Source organism: Mesoplodon bidens, assembly GCF_964165515.1.
Source record: "Mesoplodon bidens genome assembly, chromosome: 14".
Classification (NCBI taxonomy): Eukaryota; Metazoa; Chordata; class Mammalia; order Artiodactyla; family Ziphiidae; genus Mesoplodon; species Mesoplodon bidens.
The window spans coordinates 69,232,692-69,246,495 of NC_138170.1; the positions used below are offsets into that span (position 1 = coordinate 69,232,692).

At 35.7% G+C, this 13,804-nt stretch overlaps 1 protein-coding gene across 12 annotated transcripts in view; it reads left to right on the plus strand.

The window, feature by feature from the left end:
- Nucleotides 1–13,804, plus strand: part of DTNB (dystrobrevin beta) — a 283,356-nt gene that overhangs the window by 139,523 nt on the left and 130,029 nt on the right. For all 12 annotated transcript variants that reach the window (XM_081253610.1, XM_081253609.1, XM_081253605.1 and 9 more), the window contains one exon: nucleotides 11,263–11,387. In XM_081253610.1, coding sequence (XP_081109736.1) covers nucleotides 11,263–11,387 — 125 coding nt within the window. The remainder of the gene's footprint in view (nucleotides 1–11,262; nucleotides 11,388–13,804) is intronic.

Sequence of the window (13,804 nt, forward strand, 5' to 3'; positions counted from 1 at the left end):
CAGTTTCAAGATGGTTGACCAAACACATACTCCCTCTTACCCTTTCTGCACCAAACCCATAGAAATGATAAAGAATTAATTTGATGAATAAATTCCCTTTCAAGATTGAAAAGAAAAGGAATGTTCCTGACCTGAAGCAATAAAACATCTTTAAGTGAAGGAGTTATACATTAAAGGAGAAGTTGCAGAAAGGAACTGCTTACACTGCCTGTTTGAGGCCATCACTACTGCCAGGACCCTGAAGCTCTCTGCTGATTTTGTCAGAACAGATTCAGCATGCGGCCTCTGGCCAGGATGCCACTATTGGCTAAGATGGCAAGTGAGCAGTCCCGTGGGAGATGTTTACACGGCCATGAAAACCCAGAGGAAGCTTAGCACAGTGAAATATAAACAGCAGAACTACACCCTGTGGGGTAGAACAGTCAGAAAGAAACTTTAAAAATAGGTCAATCTAATTTTCTTAGAGGACCAGGGATAGACTTTCATGATTAATACAAGAAGTGGAAGTTATGAAACTATAAATAATGAAAATGAAAAACGTAGTTGTCAAACAAACTCACCGGATGGGCTGCATTGCAAACTGGATATAGCTAAAGAACAGATTGTTGAACTGAAAGATCAGGGCAAGAGATTCTCCCAAAACAGCATCAAGAGGTAAGAGAGTATCCTTTAAAAAAAAAAAAAAAAAAAAAAGATAGTATGAAACAAAGATTGAAGCATTTAGATTCATGTAGAAGTTCCAATATTTATCTAATAGGAGTTGCAAGTGAAGAAAATTGACAAGAGACAATGTTTGAAGAAATAATTTATTAAAAATTTCCAAAACTGAAAAAGTATGAGCCCTTAGGTAGAAGGCCTACTAGAGGAATACATTTTAAAAAGAAACAGCATAGTCAGCACCTGCATACATCCTAGTGATAATGATGAAGAGAAATTCCTAGGTGACAGTGGAGAGGAAAGACTGATGGTCTACAAAAGAATAAGAATAAGAATCCAGATGACATTTAGACTTTATCACTGGTTTTGAGAAACAACAGCAGAATGTCTTCAAGGTGCTGAGAGAAAATAAATTTGAACTTAAAATTCTGTTCTCACCCAAACTGTCTTTCAACAGCAAGGACACTACAATAACATTTTCATAATTTAAGGACTTTGAAAGACCTTTGCTGAAAGAACTATTTAAAGATACACTGCAGTAAGAAAAAAAATGAATCAAGAAGGTAGTAATGGGATTTAAGAAAAAAAATGAAGCAGAGAAATAAAAAACAATATTGAATATAAATAAATATTGGTTATAAAATATATGACGACTTTTAGTAAGTTGTAACTTAAATCAACAAAAATAGCAACATGGAATTTGTGACTGGGGGAGTGATAAAGGGAATTAAAAGCACACTAAAGATTTCAGGAGGAGGATAATAAAATGTAATTAATTCTAACTTGTAAGAAACTATAATTTTAAATATGCATAAAAAATTTAAGGGTAACTACTTGAAGAATTAGATATAAAATATAAACCTTAAAACTATTAGAAGAAAAAATGTAGCAAAAATAACCTTGACCAATCCAATAGAAGACAGGAAAATAGAAAAAGAGAAAATCATGGTAAAATAGAAAACACAAAATAAGTTGTTAGGAATACATTTAAGCATACATAGCAGTAATTAAAATAAATGAAAGTGAATTAAACTCACCTACTAAAATGATAAAAACTCTCAGATTTATCAAAATGACAAAAACCACATGCTATTTCAGAGAAGATACACAGATGATAATAAAGGGATGAAAAAGGTAGTATAAAACATTAATATGAGACAAAACAAGGCAAACAACATTGGAACGGACATAGGTGGGGAATTTAAAATGCTAAAAAGTATAATTTGTAAGAGTTGGTATCAGTTATAAGCCTGTTTGTCCTGCTCTTGATAACACTGCATGTTTAAGTATGTATATATGTGTATAAATTTATACATTTACAAATTACTCCCGAGGCTTTCTAAATGGTATTCCTGATTCTGCCCTTGTTACCTTCAGTTTATTCTAAGTATAGCAGCCAGAATGATCCTGTTAAAAATCAGATCCTTGCTTGCTCAATACACTCCAATAGCTTCCCATCTTGTTCAGGGTAAAGGTAGACTAAGCTAATTGTAGCCTCCCATCCCCAGTGACAAACATGCATGTAGGATGAAATATAATAACAAAACTGAAATGCAGAATTGAACTTGAATAAAAGAGAAATTCCTGGCTATCAAAAATTCAACCCCAAATTGTGATGTCCCCAGGATTTATCAAATGGGATACTGGATTTAGGCCAGTGGTTGGGGTTAGTGCCTCCATGGAGTAGGAAATGTAACTTGGGTCCACTCAAGGTGAGTAGAACTGGTATTTTTGTAAAAGCTGGAATTTTAGAAGGGCTGCCTCCTTGTGAAAGAGGGGCTAAAAATATTGCACTGGCCCGGAGATAATGCAAATAGGACTCCCATACAAAAAAGAGTCTCTGCTTAAGGTGAGCTTATCATCAAATATTGCAAACTCAATTATAAAACAATCTACTATGAGAGAGAATCAGCAAACACAACAAACAGTAGCTTTAGGATGCCAAAGACTTCAGAAAATGGTACATTTTAAAAATTAAAGGAGTAAGTCTAGGAATAGTGACATTTCAAGAAGGAACAAGTCAAGATGAAAAAGGAACAAATTGAATTTCTACAAATAAAAAATAATAAGGTTAAGCTCAATGGAGGGGTTAAATAGCAAATTATAGACAGCTACAGCAAAAATTAGGGAATGGAAAATAAGTCTGAGGAAATAAACCAGGATACAGAATACTGAACACAGATATAGGGGAATGGAAAATGTGACAGGCAATTGAAGGATTTGAAGGATAGAATGAAAAGGGCTACCTAGAATTCCATACCTATCTAATCTAAGAGCAAAGAAGGAATATATATTTTCAGAAAAAGTTTCAGTGGGTTTGTCACCAATAGACCATTGCTGAAGGAACTAACAAAGGATATGTTTTGGGGAAAAAATGAATTGAAGCAATAAGGAAGAAATGGAACATAAGAAGAAATGGTGCACAGCAGAATTGGCAAATGCGAGTAAATTTAAATAAGCACTATATGTAAATAATAATGACTAATAATTTTATTGGTCTTAAAATAAGATGCAGCTAAAGTACTAATCAACTATGACATTAATATAGTTGGGGCATGGTTAGAGTTAAAGGATTTGAAGTTACCGGATGAGAATACAGATACTGTTTAAGACGGTGGTAAAATGTTCACATTAAATGAGTTAGAGGAGGTTCCTGACTTCTCCTGGGGATTTAATAGGCTTATGTTTCTGCTTGAATCTATAAGTTCTCATCACAAGGAAAAAATATTTTTTTCTTTTTCTTTTATTTTGTATCTATATGAGGTGATGAACGTTCACTAAACTTACTGTGGTAATCAGTTCATAATGTATGTAAGTCAAATCATTATGCTGTACATCTTAAATTTATACAGTGCTGTATGTCTATTATATCTCAGTAAGAAAAAAAGAAAAAAAAAAAGACATACCAAGCCAAGAACTAACCAAAAGAAAACTGGTGAAACTATATTAACCTCAGAAAATAGATTTCAGGGCAAAAATCTTTTGGAGAGAGATTAAAATGTTATATTTCATGTTATGTATATTTTAATACAATAAAAAAATCTTCACCAGGGGTAAAGTTTACAAAAGATGAAATTAAGTTATACATAAATATACAACTAATAGCATAGCTTTAAAATGTGTAAATAAAAATTAATAAGAGCACAGTAAGAAATTAAAAATACATTATTAAAATGGGTAATTTTAACGCACTTCTCTCAACACTTGTTAGAATCATTAGACAAAAAACACAGAATGTAGAAAATTCAAATGTATCCAGCAATTAATGATTGCACATTCTTTTCAAACACACAAAACTTGACCACATAAATGAAGTCCCAGAAAAAAATGTGTCGATTATAGTGCATTTGAACTAGGAATCAATAACAAAAAGATAAGAAAACAACTGTACATTGGTTATTGAAAGATTAGTTGAAATGAACAAACTCCTAAAACAACCTTGCTTTCCAAAACTGATTCAAGATAGAATAAAACCTGCAAATATTAGTATAATCATTAAAGAATTTGAATTAGTAGCTTAAAATATTTATACAAAGGAAACAACCAGGCCTGAGTGACTTTACATAAGTTTCAACAAACATTCAAAGAAAAGAATTCCAGTATTATAAAAATTTCCCAGATTCTAGAAAAAATAATGAGCATTCTGATTTCATTTTTGAGGCTAGAACTACCTTGGTACCAAAACCTTATGAGGACAACAGGAAAGGAAAATTACAAGCCATTCTAATGAAGGCAAATAAAAACCTAAACAAAGTATTATGAAACTCAACTCAGCAGTGTATACAAAAGATCATAATCACACTGGTTTTATTCCAGCAATTAAAGATAGATTATTATAATTTAGCCATATTCATAAGTTGATGGATTAAATCTGTATAATCATCTCAAAAGACATGTAAAACAGTGATTAAAACCTCGTATCCACACAGACACACACTGCACTTTAGCAATCTAGGGATAGAAGAATTTCCTTAACCTAATACATATAGGATATTTATAAAAACATAGTATCCATTATATTTACTGATGAAATGTCAAGAGTATTTGTTTTGAGATTGAAATCTTAAGATTTTAAGATTGAAAACAAAACAAGGAGGCTTGCTATCACCACTTCTATTCAACATTTTCTTGGAGGTCCTAAAGCAGCAGAGTAAACAAGGAAAAGAGATAAAAGGTATTTTAATTGGAAGGAAACAAAGTTATCATTATTTAATGATGACTGTTACCGTAGAAAGATTGAAAGAATCTCCAAATCATTAGAATTAAAATAGAGTAGGGGCAATAAAAGTAAAAATAGATAAATTGGACTACATCAAAATTAAAAACTCCTGTGCATCAAAGGACACATCAACATAGTTAAAAGGCAAACTATGGTATGGGAGAAAATATTTGCATATCATATATCTGATAAGGGGCTCATATTCAGATTATATAAAGAACTCCTATAACTTAAGAGCAATAAAAAGCAAATAACCCATTAAAAAATTGGGTAAAGGAATGGACATTTAAATGGCCAATATACTTAACATTACTTAACTGTACACTTAAAAATGGTTGAGACGGTAAATTTTATGTTATGTGTATTTTACCAAAATTTTTAAAAATAAGAGAGCAATGGGGCTTCCCTGGTGGCGCAGTGGTTGAGAGTCCGCCTGCCGATGCAGGGGACGTGGGTTCGTGCCCCTGTCCGGGAGGATCCCACATGCTGCGGAGCGGCTGGGCCCACGAGCCATGGCCGCTAAGCCTGCGAGTCCGGAGCCTGTGCCTCGCAACGGGAGAGGCCGCAACAGTGAGAGGCCCACATATGGCAAAAAAATAAAAAATAAATAAGAGAGCAAGGTTTCTGGATATAAAATCTTTCTATAACTAGAAATAAATAACAGATACATATATCCTTTATGAACAAGAATCTATAACTTTATTGAAAGATATTTTAAAAGGCTTAGGGGAATTCCCTAGTGGGGTCCAGTGGTTAGGACTCCGCAATTTCATTGCCAAGGACCCGGGTTCGATCCCTGGTCAGGGAACTAAGATCCCGCAAGCTGCATGGTGTGGCCAAAAAAAAAAAAAATGAGGCTAAATACGTGAGGAGATGAACATATTCACGGAAAGGAATGTTCAGTGTGTGAACTGACATGTGAAGATGTCAGTTCTCTCCAGAATTGTCTATATATTCGATCAGTTCCCATCAAAATACCAACAGGATTTTTTTTTTTCGGTAAATGGACAGACTGATGGTAAAATTTAAGTGAAAGTGTGAAGGGTCAAGAATAACAAAGACTCTCCTGATGAAGGATGAAAGTTTGGGGCACTGGTACTACCTGAAAAGATAAGAGGAAACTGTAACAATTAAATCATCATGATACTGGTACAGGGACAGAAGTAGAATATCTATCTTGCAGGAGAAGAATGGATTGTTTATTAAGTGATCCTGAAGCAACTGATTATCCATATTGGATACAATTGGATTATTTCCTTATACCTATCAAAGAAATCATTCTAAGTAGATTCAAACTTAAATATGAAAGATAAAAATTATGGAATAAGGAAGACAATCTGGGAGGATAACGTATGACATCAGGGAGGGGAATATTTCTTAAGATACAAAAGGCACAAAATAAGAAAGAAAAGATTAATAACTTGGGACTACTGTATATTTAAAGATGACCATTCATTAAAAACAATAGAGTGAAAAACCTTAAAGTGAAAGTTGTTTGTAAGATATAACTTCTGTACAGTCAAAATACAAAAATATAAAGAACTCTTACAAATCAATAAGAGAAAGACAAACCCAGTGAAACACTACGCCAAAGACAGGAACAGGCATTTCACAGACAAAGAAATACAAATGGCCCATAAACATTGGAAAAGATGCTCAGTATTTCTAGTAATAAGGGAATTGTAAATTAAAAGCACAGTAACATTTGTCACCCACCAGATTGGCAAATGTTAGAACGTCTGACTGTAACAAGGGTTGGCCAGAATGTAGAGTCAGGAAGTCCCTCACATAGCTGATGGGAGTGGAAATTAGCGTAACCACTTTGTAAAAGCAAATTGGCAATGCCTAGTAACACTGAATGTGTATAATTTATGACCCAATAATTCCACTCTTAGGAAATTCTTTTACGTGGCCAGCAGGAGACACGGACAAGAAAGTTTTATAGCAGCATTGTGACTGAGAGGGAACAAAGGGAAACAACCCAAATATATAAATTACGATGTAACTGAGCAATGAAATACAATCAAGCCATGAAAAAATGAGTGAATTTTATCAACATATGCATCAACATGGATGAATTGTAACATAATTTTGAGTAAAAGAAGCCAGTTGCAGAAAAAAATACATATGTAAATCTGTATAGGTTTTAAGCATGTATTAAATAAATCATGTATTTTTTATAGTACATAATTGATAAAATAGTAAAATCAAGGAAATGATAAGTACAAAATCCAGGATACTGATAACCAGGAGAGGTGCGGATATGGTGGGAGTGGGCTGTATTAGATAAGGGCTCACAGCCAGGCTTCCAAGTGACCATAATGGTATATTTCTCAGGCAGAATAGTGGATAGATGGGTATTTGTTTTATTACTTTTTAGACTGTACACCCACATTTTATATGCTTCTGAAGTTTTCTTTTTTAAAGTAACCCGTAATTTCTTCTCCACGTTGACCTTACTTTATTTATTTTATTTTTTTTAACATCTTTATTGGAGTAGAGTTGCTTTACAATGTTGTTAGTTTCTGCTGTATAACAGAATGAGTCAGCTCTATGTATACATATATCCCCATATCCCCTCCCTCTTGCGTCTCCCTCCCACCCTCCCAATCCCACCCCTCTAGGTGGTCACAAAGCACCAAGCTGATTTCCCTGTGCTATGCGGCTGCTTCCCACTAGCTATCTGTTTTACATTTGGTAGTGTACGTATGTCAATGCCACTCTCTCACTTCGTCCCAGCTTACCCTTCCCCCTCCCCGTGTCCTCAAGTCCATTTTCTACGTCTGCCTGTCCTGCCCCTAGGTTCTTCAGAACCTTTTTTTTTTTTTTTTTAGATTCCATATATATGTGTTAGCATACAGTATTTGTCTTTCTCTTTCTGACTTACTTCACTCTGTATGACAGACTAGGTCCATCCACCTCACTACAAATAACTCAATTTTGTTTCTTTTTATGGCTGAGTAATATTCCTTTGTATATCTGTGCCACACCTTCTTTATCCATTCATCTGTTGATGGACTCCTAGGTTGCTTCCATGTTCTGGCTATTGTAAATAGTGCTGCAGTGAACATTGTGGTACATGTCTCTTTTTGAATTATGTAACCTGTAATATTTTCGAGAGATGGTAGGAAATGTTTTGAAATTAGGTAAAGTGGATGAAGGTATTGAAAATGCACAAAGATTGAAAATCATTGCCTAAGAGGGTTTGGAGGAGATCTGATTTTCTAGGTTAAGGCCTCCCTGTATATCATTGTGAGGGTTCAAGTGAGGGGAAAGGTACAAAGAAAGACCTGTCAGAACATCTCTGGCCTAGTGGCTTAAACGAAGTGTGGAGTCACCAGTCCCTACACCTGGATTGCTTTTCTTCCTCCCTCACTCCCTGCACTTCTGTAAATACTTAGTGACTGACTATCAAGTCCTGGGCATTGTCCTGGGGGCCGAGTAGCCAGAAGAGGTAATGTCCCTGTTTTGGCACTTATAGTGGTTTTCGAACTCTTGCTCACACACTTAGTTAATCTTAGTTTCCTAACGTAGCTCCACAATGAAATCACTTTAGGCCCATATTGTAATTCATGTGTTGAGGTCTTTTTAAGGAAATCATTTATCTACCTATTTAGACAACCTAATTGAATTGCATTATCTTTAAATTTTCAGAATAATGTTCTTTTTGGTTTGATCCTAGCCCTTAGTTAATTCCTATATATGTTTATTTCCAGTCTTTTTCTCCTTCCCATACATATCAAGCATCTCTTGATGTACTCTACGTGGAATTGGCTTTGATGTATTGATGTATTGATTTTACCTTTCTCTCTATCTTTTTGAGACTTGAAATGGGATCTAATCTTAAACCTTGACTTGGAGCAGTATTTTTGAAAGCACAACAAGCATGCTGCTAGAGAATATTAGGTGATACAAAGGGAAACATTTTTTATTTTAACAGTCTTATTTTAATGTTTATGGTAAAATATACACATGAAACCTGTGATTTCATGGCTATTATAATCCATCTCACATAGACTGCATGAATTAATGGCCCAGGTGGTTCTCAGATGTAGCAAAAAATCACGAAATGAGTACATGGATTACACATGTAGTGTTTAGTTGTAAAGGTGAATTAAGATATTCTCTGGTGTCCTCTGACAGTCTCCTACTCATATCATAACTCTCAAAAAAATTAAACTTATGTGAAAAAGGAAAAAGCAATCTAGAAAATTCATCTAGGCAAATAATTTATTCAAATAACATATTCTGGTGTAGGTCAGGTTCTGGAAATACACAGATGAATAAAATGTAGATCCTACCCTTCAAGACCACTGGTCTAACAGAGATAGGCATGTAAATTTAAAAGTGCAGCAGTGGAAATGTGTACTTGGCAAGTGGGTAGATTGGAAAGATGGGTGCTGACTTACGGAGCAGTGAGGAAAGTCTTCAGAGGGGAAGGGAGGCTTGCAAATAAGCAGCCTTGAGAGATGAGCAGAAAATTTAAAGAGACATAGATTGGGAAGGGGAGATCTCAGAAAGGCACGTGCCAAGGTACAGAGATCTAAGAGAACATGGTACATTGGGTTAACTGAGCAGCTTGATGTTGATGCTGATGTGGAGTGAGAGGTGAGGACAGAGGGGGGAGGCGGATATGAAAGCTCCTAAGTGAGCTGTGATGGCGTGGATTTAGATCTTAGTCTGTAAATGATTATCAGCCTTTGAAAGATTTTAAGCAGAAGACTGCATGATGTCTGGGGCAGTGTAGAAGATGGCGCAGAGGAGGAAGAATCAGAGTCCTGTTACAGCTAGTCATTGGGCAAAGGGATGATGGAGAGCAGTTGTGGGGAAGTTCAGAATTTCTGCTTTGTGTAGCTTCATATAATTTTCAGGAAATTAGATTACATGTAGATTTCCCCCAGAATTTAATGTGTTGAAGGGGATGATGGCAGGTGATTTGGAGCCAATATATGAAGTTTCTGAAGAGAATGGTATTGTTCAGTCTGTTATAAACAAGGTATTAAGTAACTTTCCCTATATAGTCTTAAAGGTAAATAGATTTTGGCTTATTTTCTGTTAAAATATATGTAGGCAGCATATAAAAGTTAAGTGGAGATGTGCTACTGATGAGACACACAGCTGCAAACAAGGTCTATTTTCTGATTAAAGTAGTACATACGGTAATAAACTGCAGAGGCAGAAGAATGAAATATTTAAACTTTTCTGCGACTAGTATCCTGCCAAGAACATCTCAGACAATAGTATTATTTAAAGGGAATTAGGGGCCTTCTCTGGTGGCACAGTGGTTAAGAATCCTCCTGCCAATGCAGGGGACATGGGTTCGAGCCCTGGTCCAGGAAGATCCCACGTGCTGTGGGGCAACTAAGCCTGTACACCACAACTACTGAGCCTGCGGTCTAGATCCCATGAGCCACAACTACTGAGGCCGTGTGCCACAACTGCTGAAGCCCGCACGCCTAGAGCCCGTGCTCTGCAACAAGAGAAGACACGGCAATGGGAAGCCTGCACACTGCAACAAAGAGTAGCCCTGCTCACCGCAGCTAGAGAAACCCCGTGCAGCAATGGAGGTCCAACACAGCCAAAATATAAATAAATAAACAAATTAATTAATTTTTAAAAAAGTGTCCTTTAAATATGTGTTTCATATTCTCCAAATCTTAGTCGTGGCATATTGTTTACTTTTGTGCATATTTACTATTACACCTTAGACCTGCTAGTCTTTGGATTTAGTGTGTATTGTTCTACCTTCCCAGGAAATGTATTAGTATGCCAACTTATTTTTGTACCTTCAGCATATCATAATTTAGAGTCACAGGTCTGATGCTGCCTGTGTATGTGAGTGCACTCATTTGTATCTGTATACACAGCCAGACCCTTAACACCAAGTGTTCTGTTTCATGTTCATTTGGGGAATATTCTCTTAACATTTGGGGGGATGTGGGTTAGCTAATTTGCTAACATTCAAGAGCTGTGAGCTCTCAGCATTATCTTAACCTTTTAGTATTTTAGTCTAGCAAAAATTTCTGACTCTGATCAGGGAATTAACTATAACATCTTACCAGAATGATCCAGAAGCATCAAAAGAGGGAGTTCCTGCAAAGGGCACACAGAGATGTTCAAAAGGAAAGTTAACACTAACTGGATAGTGTGACTGCATTGTAGAAATGAGGGAGTTAAGACAGAAACGAAGGGCCACAAACGACCTTGAAACAACCCCTTGAAACAACTGTAGGTTCCTTTCTGCAAGGCTCAGTAGTGGTGACTGTAATGCAACTTAGTTTGTATTTGCAAAGATATTTTCTACAGCTCTTGTCACTAAGTTAAAATTCTGTTTCATTCTTTTGAAAATTCAATTCCTTATTTCCATATTTTCTACTTTGACACAGAAATCCCCTGCAAAGAAGCTGAGCCATGCAATTAGTAAATCCTTGGGGTGTGTACCCACCAGAGAACCTCCTCATCCTGTTTTTCCTGAACAACCAGAGAAACCACTTGACCTTGCAAATATAGTGTAAGTATATGATAGATGTGGATTATACTGAAATGGAAACCTTGCTGAATTCTTTTGGGTCAAAACCGAATATCACCTAACATGAACATTTCACCTTCTGGTTTTTACTTTACTTTTGGGGATCTTAAGACTTAAAGCTTTCAGCTCTTTAAATCACCATAAATATCTGCATGGAAACCTAGCTCCTGAGCCCTGAAGCCTATGTAGCGGTCCCCTTCAGAAAATTAATACATTAAGAGTAATTAGTGTGCTGGGTTTAACAAGGTTGTCTTTTGTTATTTGTGTTCTTCCCTTAAATCAGCAGTAGAGATCTTTTCTTCTTTATAACAGTTAATGACCATAGAGATTTTAAAAGTTAGTTTAGACCACATGGAAATGAAAATCAACCTAATTTGCTCTTTTTGTATTGAGAGAAAATTAGGAACCACAAGACTGAACTCTGTAAATAAAACTAGTTTTTTATTTTCAGTTAAATATTCTTGCTAAAGAAAAGAAAGCTGGAGGGGAACAAAAAAGCTAGAGAAATGAAGAGGAAAAGTAAGGAGGAGGAGAAACAATGAAGGATGAGATTCAGCCTTTAAACTGATTTCTTCCCTCTGAATTAAATAATGATATTAAGTGTACTCTGCTAGATAAAGTTGGTAGGTTTTTGATTATTAGTCTTACTCAGGTATTTAGAAGTTTTTCTGTTGCAGTAGACATCCATTTTCCTTTACCTAGCTCAAATTACATAGCTTGATTAAATGAGCTCTTAGAGTTCTGATCTTTCTCTTTCATTCAATACTTTTCAAAACCTTTATATTTATTAAAATAATACACACAGGGCTTCCCTGGTGGCGCAGTGGTTGAGAATCTGCCTGCCAATGCAGGGGACACGGGTTCGAGCCCTGGTCTGGGAGGATCCCACATGCCACGGAGCAACTAGGCCCGTGAGCCACAACTACTGAGCCTGCGCGTCTGGAGCCTGTGCTCGCAACAAGAGAGGGCGCGATAGTGAGAGGCCTGCGCACCGCGATGATGAGTGGCCCCCGCTTGCCACAACTAGAGAAAGCTCTCACACAGAAACGAAGACCCAACACAGCAAAAAAAAAATTCATTCATTCATAAAAAAAATAATAATCCAGATTAAAAAATAATAATAAAATAAAATAAAATAATATACACATATAGATTAAAAATTCAATAATACAGAAAAAAATACAACAATACGTATAACGAAACGCAGCACATCCTCCCCAGTTTCATTGTGCTTTGTTTGGGTTTTTAGATCTCCTAATGGATACCTCCATATCGCTAAATAATATATTCAGAGCACCATTTCTTGGCTTATCCGTTTTGGACATTATTGAATTCCTTCTGTGGTATAAGGGACCAACCTCATTTATAACTCTACATATCAACCCATCTCATCTTTTCATAATTATATCACCATTTTAAAAATTAGTTACCTTTGTACTCTTGAATGTAATTTTTAAACTTCTATTTCTTGTAACTTTTGACTTGTACTGTGTAAACAAAGGAAGTTTTAACCTTCTGTCTGCTTCTCCCTTCTCCCTTTGCCTCCTAACTTCTGTCATCTGTGCCATTACTTTTATATTATCAAAGCTGATAATATTTCTGTTCTCTCCTATAATCATAACTAAGTCTTCTGAGGTTTATTAAGGGCTCAATCTAAAAGTTGAAAACCAAATAACAGCGTTTTCAGTTAATTCCATTCATTACAGAGTCAAGCAGTGTGCTGTCATTCTGTGTACCCTTTGTTTAGTTCCAGTGTCACAATCCCTGTGCAGTTTTTCTCGTCAGAGTTCAGTGGGGTCTTCTTTCTTATATACCACAGATTGCTCAAAAGGGTGCCTGTTGACTTTATAACTGGACTGACTTTCTTGTACTGTTTTTGTGGTTGTTTTTCCTTCAGTTTCCCATTGATTTCTTCTTCCTGGGGAAATAATAGGCTTTTCTCCCACTGTGTTCCATAGTAGATTTTACTTATTTGTGTGTAATCCATTTTTTGGTTAAATTTGTTAACCTTTTCCCTTTTTGGTTAGTGTTTTTCATTTGAATTAAAAACAAAAAACAAAACCCTTGCCTGCTCCAACATTGTAGTGATATTTCTCTCTCTTTTTAAGCTTTGAAGATGTCCTTTTTACATGTCTTTAATTCATCTGGAACAAATTTTTGTGTGTGGTGTGATGTGGAATATCCAGTTTTCTCTCTCTCTGCATTTGAATAATAACTTGTCTCATTACCATTTTTTGGATAATCCATCATTTCCCCACTTAACTACAGTGCCACCATTGTCATAAATGTAGTTTGCAAATACGCATGGTCTGGTTTCTGGGCTCTTTATTCTGTTCCTTTGGTCAAAATGTCTATCACTATGCCAATACCATACTATCTTAATTACTGTAAGGGATTAA